Raw genomic sequence first — 18,763 nt, forward strand, 5'->3', positions numbered from 1 at the left:
TGTATGTGTGTGTATGTATATATATATATGTATATATATATATGTATGTATATATATATACATAGATATAGATATAGATATAGATAGATATAGATATTATCTTATATTTCCTTTTGTGAGTAGATTGCACATTTAATACAAATGTTCATACCTACACATCATTTATCTATTATCACATTTCTCCATCCTCTTCCCTTCTATATTGTCTACTCACATAACTAATATATTATCATTCTATTCATTTTTCCCCCTTCCCCCCCCCTCCCCCCCCACCCCATACCACAATTCCATTAGAAATTTAACTCCATCCATGAGCATAACTTTTCCCATTTCTGTACAATAGTTACATTGGCTTTGCCACTTTTTATCCAATCTGAATATATTATCCATTTCTCTTTAATTTTCCTCATTTTATCTTCTTATCCTCAGAGGTTACATTTGCAATAATTTCTGATTGGACCTGCTCAAACAAATAGTTATTCCAATTCACCATATTCCACTTTTTTCGTCTTTCCAGCCCCAAGCTATTACTGCTTTTTGGGGGAAAAGATACAATTCTTCTTGTTAGTTGCAGTCAGAAGTGTGGGTGTCGATGCCTGATAGTTCCCTGTAGCAGGTTGTTGGAAGATGTTTCCTTATTTTTTTTTTTTTGCAACTGCACAAAAGACTTGATTCAATTCAGTTGTTGTTTTTTTTTCCCTGGGAGAACATATTTCTCCCTTTCCCCCCACCTATGAATAGCTTTCTCTGTGAATAGCATCAGCTTGTGAACACTGCAAACAGTAATTTGGGAGATGAGATTGATACAAAGGAAACGGGATAACTTGAGTTGTGTAATTTGAACTTTAATAGAGAACCGTGGGCTGCCATCTGGAGACCAAAACGGCCATTTTGAGTAAAGAAAACTCCGCTCTCCCCAGATTCAACAAGAGCTGTCTTCCCACTTCAGAGCATTTCCTGCGTAATTTAATAGAGGAAATATCAATCGGCGTTGATAGGAACCTGCATCTTTGGGGGAGGAAAACACCCTGCATTTCTAATAGCAAACATTCATTCTGAATCTTGTAAGGATCTGTGCAAGATGGGCTCAAGATGTTTCTCTTCATTAAAAAAAAGATGACTCTGGAGTCTTGAAAATAATTGGGACTGAAAAAAGAGCTCTAAAACACTAGTTAATTATTATTATTAGAACCATGCTTTCTTTGATGTGCTAGGGAAATGTCACAGAGAATTTAATATCGGAATGTAAAGATTGACAGGGTGCTTTTTTCTAACCTGGTGGCACTAGCCGCAAAGACTGATGGGTGTATACATTTATTTTCAACAGTGTTGGCTTTTGTGTGTTTGTGGGTCTGTAGGCCTCCAGATGGTTTATGTGGATGATTCTAGAAGAGGCCTACAACCTTCTAAGGCAGTGGTTCCCAAGCTTTTTTTGACCAGGGACCACTTTGACTCTCCAACATCGGTGTAATGAGCTATACAAAACACAATAATGGTTCAAAACATAAGTAGTACACAATATGTATATTAGAGCATCATATACATATTACATTCACAGAATTAATGCTCAGTCCAAAAGTATCTAACTCAGTATTATAAATCAAACAAAATGATATAAGTCTCTGCAGTCCTAAAAGGATTAGATTGGCTTAAAGGCAAACCGATTCAGAGTCTCTGCAGTTCTGGAAGGATTCCTTAGGACTCCACAGGTTTTGAAACAATAGCCAAGGAGACAGAGTCAATGTTGATGTAGATCCTGAGTAGCTGGTTATTGCCTGGAGTAGGTGGTAATATAGCCGTTTATGCCGTTTACAACTGGTTCCCGGGTTTTATCCCAGTTTCAGTAACCCTTCTTCTGGTAAGCGGCAAATGTTTTATTATTTCTTTATTGATGGCCCTGCTTCAGGTATTATGTTTTCAGTATCAATATGCTGCTGTGGATTTTGTAATGCAAGCATCGGTACCAAAAGGATTACAAAACAGTTTTTGGACAACTTTAGATTCGGTTTTGTTACTTGAGGTGCTGATTCAGAAAATTGCATTGGATAGACCACATCCGTTCTAGTTTCTGATACAGCGTATGCCATCCAGTAGTCGCCATCTTCTCACCTACAAGAAACCAAATTTTATAATCTAGAGCCGATTTTCCCCACACTTATTTTAGGTTTTGCGGCCCACTGTTGTAAGGTCTCCTGGGTGACTCATGCTGCCCCCAGAATAGATGCTGATATATGGTAACACATCTGCTTTTTCTTGACACAGATATGAACCGGCACCACTATTCTCTCTATGTCCACAACTGCCGGCTTGGATTCCTCTTCCGCCAAGACCCCTCTGAAGGACAGAGTTACAAACCAGCAGAGTTCCACTGGAAACTGAACCAGGTGAGCATGGGGATAGGGCACTACAACTGTCAGAGTAATTGCAGCACAACAGTAGTTGGATGGAATCAGTGGAACGTAGAAAGAAGAGACATCAGAGACGATAGTAAAACTATATACAAGTTTTACTGAAAGTAGTAATAATCAAGACAAACAGACTTGCAGACAATAGACACAGGACTCTCTCAGCAGACAGCACTCAACTGAACTCAGAACTGAACTGAACTAATGCAATCAGTAAAGCATACACACTTGTGTCTGGATACTCCCTGGTTCCAGCCACACATCAAGGTCATCACAGCTTCTTAGTAATTTAACTAATGCAATCAGTATGCAATACAGACAAGACACAATTTTCATTTAAACACTACTATACACAAATCCCACATTAACAACAACCAATGCTTTGCTAAGCCATAATCACTACAGATGGTTGATTTGTTGAACAACCTTTTCTTCTCCAGGTGTGTGATAAGGAATGGCACCACTACATCCTCAACGTAGAGTTTCCAGCTGTCACGCTGTACGTCGATGGGGTTTCTTTCGATCCTTTCCCCGTGACGGAAGACTACCCGCTGCATCCTTCCAAAATAGAATCCCAGCTGGTGGTTGGCGCTTGCTGGCAAGGTAAGACAGCTTGTCGGTAGGGCAGGCCTTGGCATCCTGTCAGCAGAAGAAAGTGCTTTGGAATCTTATCTGCTGGGATTTCTGATTCTCTGCAACTTGTTTCATCCCATTCCAGTTTTATGGACGTTTGTCTCTCTTTGCTGAGAGCGTGCGAAGGAACAGATGGAGGTTGCAGAATAGAAAGACTGGTTCAGCACTGGTTCAGTGCAGTCTTCTGTAATTATGTCGGACTGTTTGCGAAGCCCAGGTGGTTGGCACTCTCACCATCTGTTGGCACCGCTGATTTTGGAAATGCACGCTAGGGTTTTGATTTTGGAAATGCAGCACTGAGGACTGGAGTGAGAATGAGGAAGGAATGCTTCTGGAAGCCAGAAGATGTATCCAAAAACCCCAAGCTCCTGTATGTTTGTCTTTGACTTTCCAGTCCCATTTCGTTTTCTCAGGCTTTTGCCAACGTGCGAGTATGTGTATGTGTTGAAATATTTTGCTATTTCCGGCTATAAAAAGAAATGCAGCAGCAAGAGGAAGTTTTTAATATGCAAAGCAGGTTGGCAATGCTGTTCCCTGGAGGATGCAGAATGCTGACTCATGATCTCCAAGTGGCGCTTTCCCTTGTCAGCATCCTGAGAAAATGGATCCCTGTATTCATCCGAAAGCAAAGAAAGGGATGTGGGCTGTTGGCCTTACATATAGTGATTTTATCCTGTCTTTTTCCTGTCTTTTTAAGGGTTGTTCCTTGTTCAAAATAACCTACAGTAAGGCTTCTTTTTGTGGGGTTGCAATGCAAATGCTTTGGTGTTGCAGTATATTGTTGTGTGCTGTCAGATTGGTTTAGACCAGGGGTCCCCAAACTAAGGCCCGGAGGCCGGATGCGGCCCATCGAAGCCATTTATCCGGCCCCCACAGAACAAGGGCAGAAGGGGGTTGGGCTAAATGACCCAAGGGCTCTCTTCTTCTCTTACAACCTTTATTATTATTATTATTATTATTATTATTATTAACATTGAGGCTGGGTGGACATCTGTCAGGGGTGCTTTGCTTGTGCTTTCGGTGCACAAAGGCAGAAAGGGATTGGACTCAATGGCCTGTGTGATGTATTTTCTGATGATGTGTGCAGATCCCAGTAGGGTGGCCTTTTGCAGTTGGCAGATGGTGATTATTATTATTATTATTATTATTATTATTATTATTATTATTATTATTGAGGCTGGGTGGACATCTGTCAGGGGTGCTTTGCTTGTGCTTTCGGTGCACAAAGGCAGAAAGGGATTGGACTCAATGGCCCAAGGGGTCTCTTCCAACCCTCATTATTATTATTATTATTATTATTATTATTATTATTATTATTATTATTGAGGCTGGGTGGACATCTGTCAGGGGTGCTTTGCTTGTGCTTTCAGTGCACAAAGGCAGAAAGGGATTGGACTCAATGGCCCAAGGGGTCTCTTCCAACTATTATTATTATTATTATTATTATTATTATTATTATTATTATTAACATTGAGGCTGGGTGGACATCTGTTAGGGGTGCTTTGCTTGTGCTTTCAGTGCACAAAGGAAGAAAGGGATTGGACTCAATGGCCCAAAGGGTTTCTTCCAACCCTCTTTTTATTATTATTGTTGTTGTTATTATTATTAATAATTATTATTATTGCTCAGTGGCCAACTATAGTCCGGCCCTCCAATGGTCCGAAGGATTGTGAACTGGCTCCCTGTTTAAAAAGTTTGGGGACCCCTGATTTAGACTTATGGGTGATCCTATTGTGGGTTTTCTTGACACGATTTGTTCCGAAGGAATTCGCCTTTGCCCATGATGCCGAGAGAGTGTGACTTGCCCAAGGTCATCCAGTGGGTTCCCATGGCTGAGTGTGGATTCAAACCCTGGTCTCCAGGGTCTTAGTCCAGTGCTCAAAATGCTACACCATAGTGCCAGATAAAAGAAAACTCCTTAGTTATACAGTAGGCCCATGTTCGAAATTTATTTATTTATTTACTTACAGCATTTATATTCCGCCCTTCTTTCTCACCCCGAAGGGGACTCAGGGCGGCTCACATTACACATATAGGCAAACATTCAATGCCTTTTAACATAGAACAAAGACAAGACAAACATAGGCTCCGAGCGGGCCTCGAACTCATGACCTCCTGGTCAGAGTGATTCGTTGCAGCTGGTTGCAGCTGGCTTGCTCTCCCGCCTGTGCCACAGCCCGGGCCCAATTTTAAACATAAAATTAGATTATGATTTTACAAATTTAGCACCAAAATATCATGATATATTGAAAACATTGACTACAAAAATGCATTGGATAATCCAAAACCTTGGATAAGTGAGTCTTGGAAAAGTGAGACTCTAGTGCAGGGGTCCCCAAACTTTTTAAGCTGAGGGCCGGTCCACAATCCTTCAGATTGTTGAGGGACCGAATTATCATTTGAAAAAAAATACGAATTCCGATGCACACTGCATATGTCTTATTTGTACTGCAAAAACAACAACAACAACAACGAAAGAACAATACAATATTTAAAAATAAAAACAATTTTAACCAACATACATTTATTGGGATTTCAATGGGAAGTGTGGTCCTGCTTCTGGCCAATGAGATAGTCCAGTTAATTAGGATTGTTGTTGTTGTTGTTGTTGTTGTTGTGTGCCTTCAAGTCATTACAGACTTCGGGCGAGCTTAAGTCTAAAATTTATTCCTTTATTATTTATTTATTTACTACATTTATTTACTACATTTGTATCACACCCTTCTCACCCCAAAGGGGACTCAGAGCAGCTTACAAATTATATGTACATACAATATATTATATTATTAGCATATCACAATATAAGCATTATATATTACTATATTGAACTATACTACTATAATGTAATATTATTAGTAATATCTATATATATAAAATGATAAAGTTGTTTGCACAGTGACTATAACAACAAAACTAAACATCCCAGAAATACGAAATTTGGCAACACAATGCAAAAGGCTTGCCTCCAGGTTACAACAACACAACCACACCACAAAACCACAATCCAGACCCACAAAACTCCCAACAATGCATCATGCGATAACAACACAACTAAACGCCCCAGAAATACAAAACTTGGCAACACAATGCAAAAGCCTTGCCTTCCAATTGTAACAACACAACCACACCACAAAACCACACAGGACCCAAAAAACTCACAACAATGCATCATGACTATAACAACACAACTAAACGCCCCAGAAATACGAAACTTGGCAACACAACGCAAAAGCCTTCCCTCCCAATTGTAACAACACAACCACACCACAAAACCACAGTCCGGACCTACAAAACTCACAACAGTGCATCGTGACTATAACAACACAACTAAACGCCCCAGAAATACAAAACTTGGCACACAACTAAACGCCCCAGAAATACAAAACTTGGCAACACAACGCAAAAGCCTTGCCTCTCAGTTGTAACAACACAACCACACCACAAAACCACAATCCGGACCCACAAAACTCACAACAACGCATTGTGACTATAACAAATACAAAATTTGACAACACAACTCATCCACCTCCCCAATCCCTACATTCACACTTGGCCTCCAAAAAAACAATTACAATAATAACAATGACAACAACAACAACAATAAGAATCAACACCATCACAGGCAAGAAACAGCCAGGCACTGAGGCTGAGAGGCCAGTCAGTGCTACACTGGGCCTCCAAAAAACAATACAGAAGCATCTAACTTATCCAACCTTCATGACCACAACAACAACAATAATAATAAACACCTACACAGGCAAAACAAAAAAAACACTATTGTACCACAATAAAAATATAAACCGCACTCAGCAGAATCAGACATTACAACTAACAACAAACCAAAGACAACAGGGATCTCAAGCATTATCAATCAACACAAAAATTGAAGAAGGTAACAGACTTCAAATACTACTACTAATGTGAGTATAAAGAAGGTGGAGGTCACAGCATCAATACAACCTAATGTAGACTGGGCATGGCCCCATGTAAGCCGCCCCGAGTCCCCATTGGGGAGATGGTGGCGGGGTATAAATAAAGTTTTATTATTATTATTATTATTATAGACTGACCAACACCACCAGACTAAGACACAGCAACGCGTGGCCGGGCACAGCTAGTGCAATATATAATGTATAATTAATATTATTATACAGTATTATTATTAGTGTTATATTGTATTACATTATAATATTATTATCAATATTATATGTATATACAATATATTATATTATGAAACTGAGGGCGGGGGCCAGGTAAATGACCTTGGAGGGCCGCATCTGGCCCCCGGGCCTTAGTTTGGGGACCCCTGCTCTAATGTATTTCCCTGTGTTAGGGATTCCTTAGGAGCCCCCGGTAGCGCAATGGGTTAAACCCTTGTGCTGTCAGTACTGCTGACTGAAAGATTGACAGTTCGAATCCAGGGAGCAGGGGGAGCTCCTGTCTGTCAGCTCCAGCTCGACAGGATGGTAAAACACTCGGGAGACAGCCAGTTCTCTTTCGCCAGTTTCTGAAGTTGCTCCTGACACAGAAAAAAAAGGGATTCCTTGGGCAAATATGTGATATGTGTTCCCAGATGAATCTAAATGGGTTTTCTGGAAGCAGAGCCTTGAGAACATCACTTGGTCTTGTTCTGGTGGAGAAATCACGATTCTGTACCGAATGCAGAGAGAGCCGGGCATCTGGTAAACAGAGCACGTCCCTCAAGGATTGCGTGCTGCTGCGACAGATAAAACGTACATTTCCTAACCACCCGGTTCCTTCTTTTCCCACCCTTCTTCCTTTCTCTTGCCTTCTCTGCAGAATATACAGGAAATGAGAATGACACAGAAAAGGCCACCGAGACCCCTGCAGGTTGCTGGTGTTCTCTCTCTTTTTTGCCATTAATTTCTTTTTTTTCCCGCCCCTCAATTTTAAGCCGAGGCATTGCTTCATCTCACACACAGCATGAAATGACAGCATTACATTGTGGCTGTTGAAATGATATGATTGTTTTACGGAGCTTGTTTTCTTTCTTTTTTCTTTCTTTTTTCTTCTTATTTCAATCCTCCACCTTCCCACCCAATCTCTTTGATATAATATCTAAATACATTATCATCATCATTCAGTGACGTGAAGAAGAGATCAGGGGTTTAACTGCAGAATGATCAATTACTTTGTTGAGTTGCTGTGAGTTTTCCGGGCTGTATGACCATGTTCCAGAAGCATTTCTCTCCTGATGTTTCACCCACATCTATGTCGGGCTTTCTCAGAGTTTGTGAGATCTGTTGGAAACAAGGCAAGTAGGGTTTATATATCTGTGGAATAATGTCCAGGGCGGGAGAAAGAACTCTTGTCTGTTTGAAGCAAGAGTCAATGTTGCAAATGGCCAGTTTGATTAGCATTTAATGGCCTTGTAGATTCAAAGCCTGACTGTTTCTTGCCTGAGGGAATTCTTTGATGGGAGGAGTTAGCTGGCCCTGATGGTTTCTAGTTTGGAATTCCCCTTGCCAGTTGAAACTCGAACTATCCGAGACCTACATGCCTTTCGGAAAGCCTGCAAAACCTTTCTCTTCCGACAAGTTTTCGATGGGTGAAAAATGTCAGAGTAATTCGCAGCGTAGCAGCAGTTGTATGTTGTCAAATGGAGCGCAGAAACGAAGAGACGATGTTAGACGATGTTAAAAATATATACAAAGCTTTACTGTACAAAACAAACAGACTTGCAGACAGGCTTGTCTTTCACTCTAGGCAGACACAAACTCAGAACAGAGCAAGATCTCAACTGACACAATCAGTAATGTACAAACACACTTGAGTCTGGATACTCCCAAGGTTCCAGCCACTCATCAAGGTCAACACAGCTTCTCAGTCATTAACTCTTTACAGATTATAGCATACTCTGGATGATGCAACCTGTATGCAACACATGCCAGACACAAATTTCATTTAAACACTACTAATACACAAATCCCACATTAACAAAAAACTCAGGGCTATGTCTGTTTTTATTGTTATTTTAAAGCTAACTGTATTGTTTTAATCTATTTCTGTAAACCGCACCGAGCCAAACTGGGAGTAGCGGTATACAAGTCTTATAAATAAATAAATAATAGAAAACAACATTCAGAAAGCAGGGGAATTCCAGACATGAAACAATCAGAGCCATCTAACACCTCCCAACAAAGGATTCCTCCAGGCAGGAAGCAGACAGTCCAACCTGGACATAGCATATTATTTGAGAACACAGAATTACTGGACCACTGTAACAACCACCATGTCAGAGAAGCCATTGAAATCCACAAGCATGTGGACAATTTCAATAGAAAGGAGGAAGCCATGAAAATGAACAAAATCTGGCTCCCAGTACAGTAGAGTCTCAGTTATCCAACATAAATGGGCCGGCAGAACGTTGGATAAGTGAATATGTTGGATAATAAGGAGGGATTAAGGAAAAGCCTATTAAACCTCAAATTAGGTTATGATTTTACAAATTAAGCACCAAAACATCATGTTATACAACAAATTTGACAGAAAAAGTAGTTCAATACGCAGTAATATTATGTTGTAATTAGTGTTTACGAATTTAGCACCAAAATATCATGATGTTTTGAAATCATTGACTACAAAAATGCGTTGGATAATCCCTACTGTTGGATAATTGAGTGTTGGATAAGTGAGACTCTACTGTACTAATAATAATAATAATAATAATAATAATAATAATAATAATAATAATAATAAACTTTATTTATACCCCGCCACCATCTCCCCAACGGGGACTCGGGGCGGCTTACATGGGGCCATGCCCAGAACAATACAATATAACAGAATATAAATAGAACAACAAATCATAACACATTGAACAATACAATAAATGATAATATACAAGTGGGCGGCGCTTAGCCTTCTAACTGGCAGCAATTGGATAAAAAAAATTATTGCTCTCCCTCTAATTAGGACTTCATTTTTCTTTTCTTTTTGTTGTATCAATCTAGACCCATGGATGATGGGTTGTGTTGTCAAATTTCGAGGTTGGGGGGCCTGTAGTTTTGTTGTTTTGTCTGCTGCCCTGATGCCATCACTCTTTTATATATATAGATTACGCAAAATCAGAAAAAACAATAAAACAAAACTCTATAATCAGGACAGTGAATAAAGAACAACACTCACAAAACTGGAATTCCGCACAGGAAACAATCAGGGCCAGCTGACGTTTTCCAACAGAGGATTCCCACAGGCAGGAAGCAGCCAGGCTTTGAAGCTGCAAGGCCATGAAGGCTAATCAAGCTGGCCAATGGCAACATTCACACTTGCCTCCACAGGCAAGAGTTTTTTCTCCCACCCTGGACATAATTTCACTTTGCCTAGCTTCCAACAGACCTCACAACCTCTGAGGATGCCTGCCATAGATGTGGGCAACACGTCATGAGAAAATGCTTCTGGAACATGGCCAGACAGACCGGAAAACTCACAGCAACTCATTTTGCTTCACTCTCCCCCTGCCATCTCGGTATATTGCATGAGTGAGCTTTGTTTCTTAAGTTCTTCTACATTATTATTTTTCCTTTTTCACCTCCGGTTGTGCTTGAAACTGCAAGGTTAACTCAGGAATGGGCGCTGACTAACCTGCATGCCAGTTGCAAGAACAACAGATTGGGGCTTGAGAAAAAGTGCTCAAAGTGACCACGTTCTTTTACCCCTCCAAGGTGGCGAACTCCGCATGGCCCAGTACTTCCGAGGCAACCTGGCTGGTTTAATGATCCGCTCCGGAAAGCTGGAGAACAAGAAGGTGATCGACTGCCTGTACACCTGCAAAGAGGGGCTGGATCTGCACGTGGCAGATGGCGCTGGCAAGGGCCTGAAGGTAAATGTTTGCTGTTGTGAGTTGACGTGGGTCTCTGAACACCAGAAAGCAAAGATTGAGCAGAGCGATCTTTTCAATGTCATCTGTCTCTTTATAATGATATCTCCCTGCACACCACCCGCAGGTCTGTCAAGATTGACTTTACCTGTCGCTTTCGTACCATTGACAACCTTGAATTTTTTCCGTAGAGGACACAGAGAATTAAATGACTCGCACAGCAGTTCGCATGTGGCTGCCTTGACTATTTCTTTCCTCTTTCTCCTGTTAAACCCTCTATAGGTATTTGTCAATAATTTGTGCAAATAACACAAATTTTTAATTGAGAATATACTGTCAAGTCGCTTCTGATTTGAGAGAATTGGCCGTCTACAGAGACGTTGCCCAGGGGATACCAGAATGTGGTACCATCCTGCTGGGAGGCGTCTCTCATGTCCCCGCAAGCTACAACTGACAGATGGGAGCTCACCCGACTTGAGAACATCCTGCAAGTCACTTCTGGTGTGAGAGAATTGGTCGTCTACATATATGTTGCGCAGGGGATGCCTGGATGTGGTACCTCCTGCTGGGAAGCTTCTCTCATGTCCCCGCAAGCTGCAACTGACAGATGGGAGCTCACCCGACTTGAGAACATCCTGCAAGTCACTTCTGGTGTGAGAGAATTGGTTGTATACAGAGATGTTGCCCAGGGGATGCCCGGATTTGTTACCATCCTGCTGGGAGGCTTCTCTCATGTCCCCGCAAGCTAGAGCTGACAGACAAGAGCTCACCCGACTTGAGAACATCCTGCAAGTCACTTCTGGTGTGAGAGAATTGGCCATCTACAGAGATGTTGCCCAGGGGATGCCCGGATTTGTTACCATCCTGCTGGGAGGCTTCTCTCATGTCCCTGCAAGCTACAGCTGACAGATGGGAGCTCACCCGACTTGAGAACATCCTGCAAGTCGCTTCTGGTATGAGATAATTGGTTGTCTATAGAGACATTGCCCAGGGGATGCCTGGAAGTGTTACCATCCTGCTGGGAAGCTTTTCTCATGTCACCGCAAGCTACAACTGACAGATGGGAGCTCACCCGACTTGAGAACATACTGCAAGTCGCTTCTGGTGTGAGAGAATTGGCCGTCTACAGAGACGTTGCCCAGGGAACACCAGGATGTGGTACCATCCTGCTGGGAGGCTTCTCTCATGTCCCCGTAAGCTAGAGCTGACAGACAGGAGCTCATCCCAGCTCGCAGATTCATACCGGTAACCTTCAGGTCAGCAACCCCATCTTCAGGTTAGCAGTCCAGACAGCATAAGAATTTAACTCACTGCACCACCATGGCTCCTGAATAACCGTCAATCAAGAAGGCAATGAGACTTGTTTTTTATGATGTTTGATAACACAGTATCGCCGGACCTCAAAACACATTTTATTGTCTCGTGTCATCATTTAATGATCTAAAAGCGGACAAGGTGCCGTCTGTAGTCTACGTTTGGTCCTTTTGACTCCACTTTTGTCAAAACCTACAAGTCCCACCAATCACTTCCAGATTTTTTGGCTCAGTTTTTGCCTGAAACCTCCCCAAATGCATATGCTGAGAATATGTTGGATGGTGCTGGATTTAGACCAATTGTTTTGAACAGTAGAAGGCAGCAGAATGGTCATGTTCTTGTGATTCCTATTGGGCTTGTAATTTTGCTAGGAATTCTGCATTGCAGTGGGGTGGGAAATGTGATTGCAAGACCATGGCATTTATAATGTGTCAGTGTAAAGAAGTGTGTTTTTATTTTGATTTATAGATGTCATGTTTAATTGCGTTTTAAAAGTCATGTTTAACTATGTTTAAAAGGGTAAGTATTAGTTACCAGTGCGTGGGGGATGGTAGCCAGCTCATCATTCTGAGGCAGGTTGCCATAGTAACGAGGGCGGAGCCAACCGCAGTTTGGAGGAAAAGGAGGGAATGTTTTAAAAACAGTTTAGTCTGTGATCTGAGTCACAGGGAAGACACTGGTTCCAGGTTAGGGAAACCAGGGAAGCTCAGATCTCTAGTTGTGTCATATTAAGCAAGTTAAGTGACTTGTTTGGGTTTATTTGTAGAGTCTGAGTGGTAAGGGGAAGCAATCCCAGTTAGGTCCAAAGTGATCAGTTGATAGCTTTGGTTGTAAGAGAAGAAAAAGGTTTAGACTGCTCAAGGAAAGGAGAAAGTATTTTGAAAGTGGATTCATCATAGGTTATATTTGCAACTGTTGAAGAAAGTGTAACTCTGAGAAGCACCATTGTAACCACTAAGCTCTGTACCTGAATAAACTTTTTAGTGTTCTCCAACATCCAAGCCTCTGTCACATATATTCTAAACTAAGTTACGCTACCATCTAAAGTGAATAAGAAGAAGAAAGGGAAAAAAAGATTCCTCCCTGCCTGACATCTTTACAGTCAGATTCTTAGGTGTTTTCCTTGATAGCGAAATACGCTCCAATTGTATGTGTGGTGACCTTTTCAAAGCAATTATTAAGCTCCTCTTAATGAATTGCCTTTCCTGTATTAACTACAGAAGGATTCCTTATCTCTGCAGCACAGGATTAATTACGAGGCCCGGTTTCTCCCCTCGTCTCCCTCACTGCTTACAGGTCCACATGAATCCGAGCCAGTCGGCCGTGACTCTGGAAGGAGACGACTTTGATCGCTTCGACAAGGCCATGCAGCACATCTCCTACCTGAACTCGCGCCAGTTTCCGACTCCCGGCATCCGCAGGATCAAAATCACCAGCACCGCAAAGTGAGTCCGCTTGTTCATCAGCCAGATTTTTTATTATTATTATTTTTATTTTATTTTTCATTCATTGTGGTGTAATAGACTGCCTTCTTTGGGGCAGATGTGCTTTCGTATGTATCCCTGCATGGCAAGTGTGTCAAACTAGGCGGCCTTTCAGATTTTTTTGTGCTGGGCAAGAGAGGCAGAACTGAGGTGTGGCTTGGTTATACCTTCTGGTTGGTTTTTTAAATGGTTGTCCCTTTTGGTGATGCTCATTCCATGTACTGCGAGTCTCCCCTCTTGATGACAGATATTTCCCATGGCCTTTGCAGATGTTCCAGCGACGAGGCCTGCATTGCCATTCCCTTCGTCGACGGCTACGTCATGGTCTTGCAGCCCGAAGAGCCCAAGATCAGCCTGAGCGGCATCAACCACTTTGCCCGGTCGGCTTCGGAGTTTGAGAGCCCTGAAGGTGTTTCCCTTTTCCCTGAGCTTCGCATCATCAGCACCATCACGCGGGAGGTTGAGCCGGAGGGCGATGGCGATGAGGATCCCACAGGTAAAGGATGCTCACGAGACAGAATTCGCTTTGGGAAACGGATATAAATTTGAAACTTATAATATTATTATATATACCAGGGGTCCCCAAACTAAGGCCCAGGGGCCGGATGCGGCCCTCCGAGGTCATTTACCTGGCCCCCGCCCTCAGTTTTATAATATAATATATTGTATATACATATAATATTGATAATAATATTATAATGTAATACAATATAACACTAATAATAATACCATATAATAATATTAATTATATATTCTATATTACATATAATATTACTAATAATATTACAGTATAGTGGTATAGTTCAATAAAGTAATATATAATGCTAATATTGTGCTATGCTAATAATATAATATATTGTATGTACATATAATTTGTAAGCCACTCTGAGTCCCCTTTGGGGTGAGAAGGGTGTGATACAAATGTAGTAAATAAATGCAGTAAATAAATAAATAATAAATAAATACATTTTAGACTTAGGCTCACCTGAAGTCTGAAATGACTTGAAGGCACACAACAACAACAACAACCCTAATTAACTTGACTATTTCATTGGCCAGAAGCAGGAGCACACTTCCCATTGAAATCCTGATAAATGTATGTTGGTTAAAATTATTTTTATTTTTAAATATTGTATTGTTCTGTTGTTGTTGTTGTTTTTGCACTACAAATAAGACATGTGCAGTGTGCATCGGAATTTGTTTGTATTTTTTTTTTCAAATGATAATCCGGCCCCTCAACAGTCTGAAGGATTGTAGACCGGCCCTCGGCTTAAAAAGTTTGAGGACCCCTGATATATACTATACAAATAGAAGCCTGTGGCCCCTTATTGTAAATATATTGTCTGAGAAATGATTATGAAAGACTAATAGATGAAATACTGCACTGTATGCAACAAACACTCGCAATGTATGTATATTTGAATGAATGAAAATAAATAAACATTTTATATATATATATATATATATATATATATATATATATATATATATATATACACACTAGCTGTGCCGGGCCACGCGTTGCTGTGGCGTTGTCTGGTGGTGTTGGTGAGAAATTGTTGAGGTAGTGGTGGTATTGAATGTCTGTTGTATGGTTGCCATTATGTTTAGTATGCACACTGAAGTGGATTATATGGCAGTGTGGAGTCAAGATAATCCAGTTCAAAGCAGGTAATATAAGATTCTAAATGGATTATATAGCTGTGTGGAAGGGCCTTGAGTCTACACTGCCATATAATCCAGTTAAAATCTGATAATCTGTGGAAGAGGCCTAAGTGAGGCCTAACTGTGCCTGTCCCCTAGGCTGAGTAGGTTGCTAGGAGACCAAGTGGGCGGAGCTTAGCCTTCAAACTGACAGCAATTGGATAAAAACTATTATTCCTCTCCCTGTAATTAGGACTTTATTTTTCTTTTCTTTTTGTTGTATCAACCTAGAGCCGTGAATGATGGGTTGTGTTGTCAAATTTCGAGGTTGGGGGGCCTGTAGTTTTGTTGTTTTGTCCACTGCCCTGATGCCATCACTCTTTTATATATATAGATATATATATATATATAAGAATTCGCTTTGGGATGGGATGGGTAATGTGTGGTGGGAGGGTGAAATATCATATGGCAATACAGAATATGGGGTGCTTTGAGTTTTCTGGGCTGTCTGGCCATGTTCCAGAAGCATTATCTCCTGATGTATGCCAGAACTCAATTGACAGACTCAGTCTTTTGAACTTGAACACACCCATTTGTATTTTAGAATGTTTTTATGAATGTTGATGTAAGTTAATAATTTTAATCTGATTTATAGTGTATTGTATAATTTTTATATGTGTGTTTATTGTAAGCCGCCCTGAGTCCCCTCTCGGGTGAGAAGGGCAGGATATAAATGTTGTGATAGATAGATAAATAAATAAATAAATAAATGTTTCGCCCACATCTATGGCAGGCATCCTCAGAGGTTGTGAGGTCTGTTGGAAACTAGAGAAGTAGGGTTTACTGTATATACTCGAGTATAAGCCTAGTTTTTCAGCTCTTTTTTAAGACTGAAAAAGCCCCCCTCGGCTTATACTCGGGTGAGGGTCCTGGTTGGCTTATATTTGGGTCAGCTTATACTTGAGAATATATGATACATTTATTATTTTTCCCTATTATTATTGGTATTATTAAATTTATTTATTTTTCTCTATTATTGTTGCTACTATTACATTTATTTTACTCTATTTTATTATTATTATTATTAATACATTTATTATTTTACTCTGATCTTATTATTATTATTGCATTTATTATTTTACTCTATTTATTATTACATGTATTATTTTCCTGTATTATTTATTATTATATAAGCACATTTACATTGAAGAAGATGAGAGTAATGATTTGATCAGAGTTGGACAGTCTTATCTTAAATTTGAGCTTGATGTAAATATTCAAAAACATTTAACCTACTGATGCCTCAATTAATGTAATTTTATTGGTATCTATTTTTATTTCTGAAATTTCCCACCCTCGGCTTATACTGGAGTCAATGTTTTCCCTAGTTTTTTGTACATTATCATCTGCAAGCTAAAAAAAAAAGTGACATGAAGAAGAGATCAGGGGTTTAACTGCAGAATGATCAATTACTTTGTTGACTTGCTGTGAGTTTTCCGGGCTGTACGACCATGTTCCAGAAGCATTTTTCTGTTGATGTTTTGCCCACATCTATGTCAGGCATCCTCAGAGTTTGTGAGATCTGTTGGAAACTAGGCAAGTAGGGTTTATATATCTGTAGAATAATGTCCAGGGTGGGAGAAAGAACTCTTGTCTGTTTGAGTCAAGTGTGAATGTTGCAATTGGTTACCTTGATTAGCATTGAGTGGCCTTGCAGCTTCAAAGCCTGGTTGCTTCCTGCCTGGGGGGAATCCTTTGTTGGGAGGTGTTAGTTGGCCCTGATTGTTTCCTGTCTGGAATCCTCTTGTTTTCCTAATGCCGCTGCCTATCGCAAGAGCACTGCTGAGGGAGGGCTAGATGCTTCCACACTCATCAACCTGTTCTCCCACACCTTGGAAATCTCAACATTGGTGAAATCCCTTGCTTCTAAAATTGGTTTCAATAATTATGCAATGACTGTAAATGCGAATTTGACATTTATGATGCCGTAAGTCTATTTTACAACGTTGTAAATGCTTGGACCAGATGCCAGCTCTTTCTTTTTGTGTGTGCGATTATAGGCTTCAGGAATAAAATCAAACTCAATTTGATGAATGAATGAGATTCATCTGTCAAAAGTGTAAAAAAAGTAATTTTTAAAAAAATCTTCATTCTTTGTTCCTCTACTCAACCCCTTTTACAGTCCAAGAATCCTTGGTATCTGAGGAGATCATGCACAATTTGGACACCTGCGAGGTCACGGTGATGGGAGAGGAGTTGAACCAGGAGCAGGAGAGCTTGGAGGTGGACGTGGTGCGCCTGCAGCAGAAGGGCATGGAGATGAGCAGCTCCAACCTCGGCCTCATCATCACAGGTATCCCCACATACGCAGCTTGACATCTGAACATCCTATCTACAGAACAGAGATGTTTACAAGTCATGGCAAGAGGCTACTGAACTCTGAACATACTTCTTTTTCTCATTAACTTGTTGTCACTACTTGCCGCCAAAGTGATAGCTTCTGTCTTCTGCTCCTTCCAGGGGTCGATACCATGGCCAGCTATGAAGAGGTTTTGCATTTGATCCGCTACCGCAACTGGCACACCATCTCTCTGTTTGACCGCAAGTTCAAGCTGGTCTGTTCAGAGCTCAACGGGCGCTATATCAGCAATGAATTTAAGGTGGAGGTATGTTAAACAGGCCTTAGAGGTCTTCGATCAACTAGCTAAATTGAGAACCTTTTTGCCATGACTTGATTAAGTGCAAACGCATATGAAATAATGCAATGTACAAGGGCTATCCAGAAAGTAGGCTATGTTTTGGATTTTAAAAAGAACAAAGTATAGGATAAATCATTTACCATATGCAGCTGAAAGACACATCCCAAAACTACAATCTCATGTAATCCCCATTGAAATTTAGCCACGTTTCTTATAGATAAATGAGTTTGAAAAGTACTGCCCCAGTAAATTTGCCACCTCTCTCCTCCGTTTCCAACAATGGGGGCGTGGCTGGCAGCACAGCATTTTGGCTACGCTGCAGGAAGGGAGAAGGGGGAAGAGCTGAGGACACAAGCAGGGAATTTACTGGTGCAGTACTTTTCAAACTCATTTATCTATAAGAAACGTGGCTAAATTTAAATGGGGATTACATGAGATTGTAGTTTTGGGATGTGTCTTTCAGCTGCATATGGTAAATGATTTATCCTATACTTTGATCTTTTTAAAATCCAAAACGTAGCCTACTTTCTGGATAGCCCTCGTAGATAGTTCTGTTAATAAAGTAGAAAAGCTGCTTTGAAAGCTGAATTTATGGTGTATGCCTGAACTTTATCTTATCTTTGTGCCTTCAAAGAGGAGTTCCTGCGAAGGTCGAAGGGACTGAGATAAGAATGATTTATCTCAATTTCATGACAGGGGTTATGGGCCCAGCACGCAACTCTGCTGTTTCCCTCACAGCTCTTA

General features: G+C 40.8%; 1 protein-coding gene across 5 annotated transcripts in view; it reads left to right on the top strand.

Moving 5' to 3' along the window:
• Window positions 1-18,763, top strand: part of clstn1 (calsyntenin 1) — a 74,051-nt gene that overhangs the window by 44,377 nt on the left and 10,911 nt on the right. For 3 of the 5 annotated variants that reach the window (XR_010001393.1, XM_062965994.1, XM_062965995.1), the window contains 8 exons: window positions 2,263-2,384; window positions 2,846-3,008; window positions 7,839-7,889; window positions 10,724-10,881; window positions 13,489-13,637; window positions 13,946-14,172; window positions 17,503-17,673; window positions 17,841-17,986. Coding sequence is in view for 4 of the 5 variants with exons in the window: in XM_062965994.1 (XP_062822064.1) it covers window positions 2,263-2,384; window positions 2,846-3,008; window positions 7,839-7,889; window positions 10,724-10,881; window positions 13,489-13,637; window positions 13,946-14,172; window positions 17,503-17,673; window positions 17,841-17,986 (1,187 nt within the window). In the remaining variant the exon portion in view is untranslated. The remainder of the gene's footprint in view (window positions 1-2,262; window positions 2,385-2,845; window positions 3,009-7,838; window positions 7,890-10,723; window positions 10,882-13,488; window positions 13,638-13,945; window positions 14,173-17,502; window positions 17,674-17,840; window positions 17,987-18,763) is intronic. The other 2 variants (XM_062965996.1, XM_062965998.1) reach the window with 1 other exon arrangement.

The sequence above is a fragment of the Anolis carolinensis genome, unplaced genomic scaffold (genome assembly GCF_035594765.1).
Source record: "Anolis carolinensis isolate JA03-04 unplaced genomic scaffold, rAnoCar3.1.pri scaffold_15, whole genome shotgun sequence".
NCBI classification, from domain to species: Eukaryota; Metazoa; Chordata; class Lepidosauria; order Squamata; family Dactyloidae; genus Anolis; species Anolis carolinensis.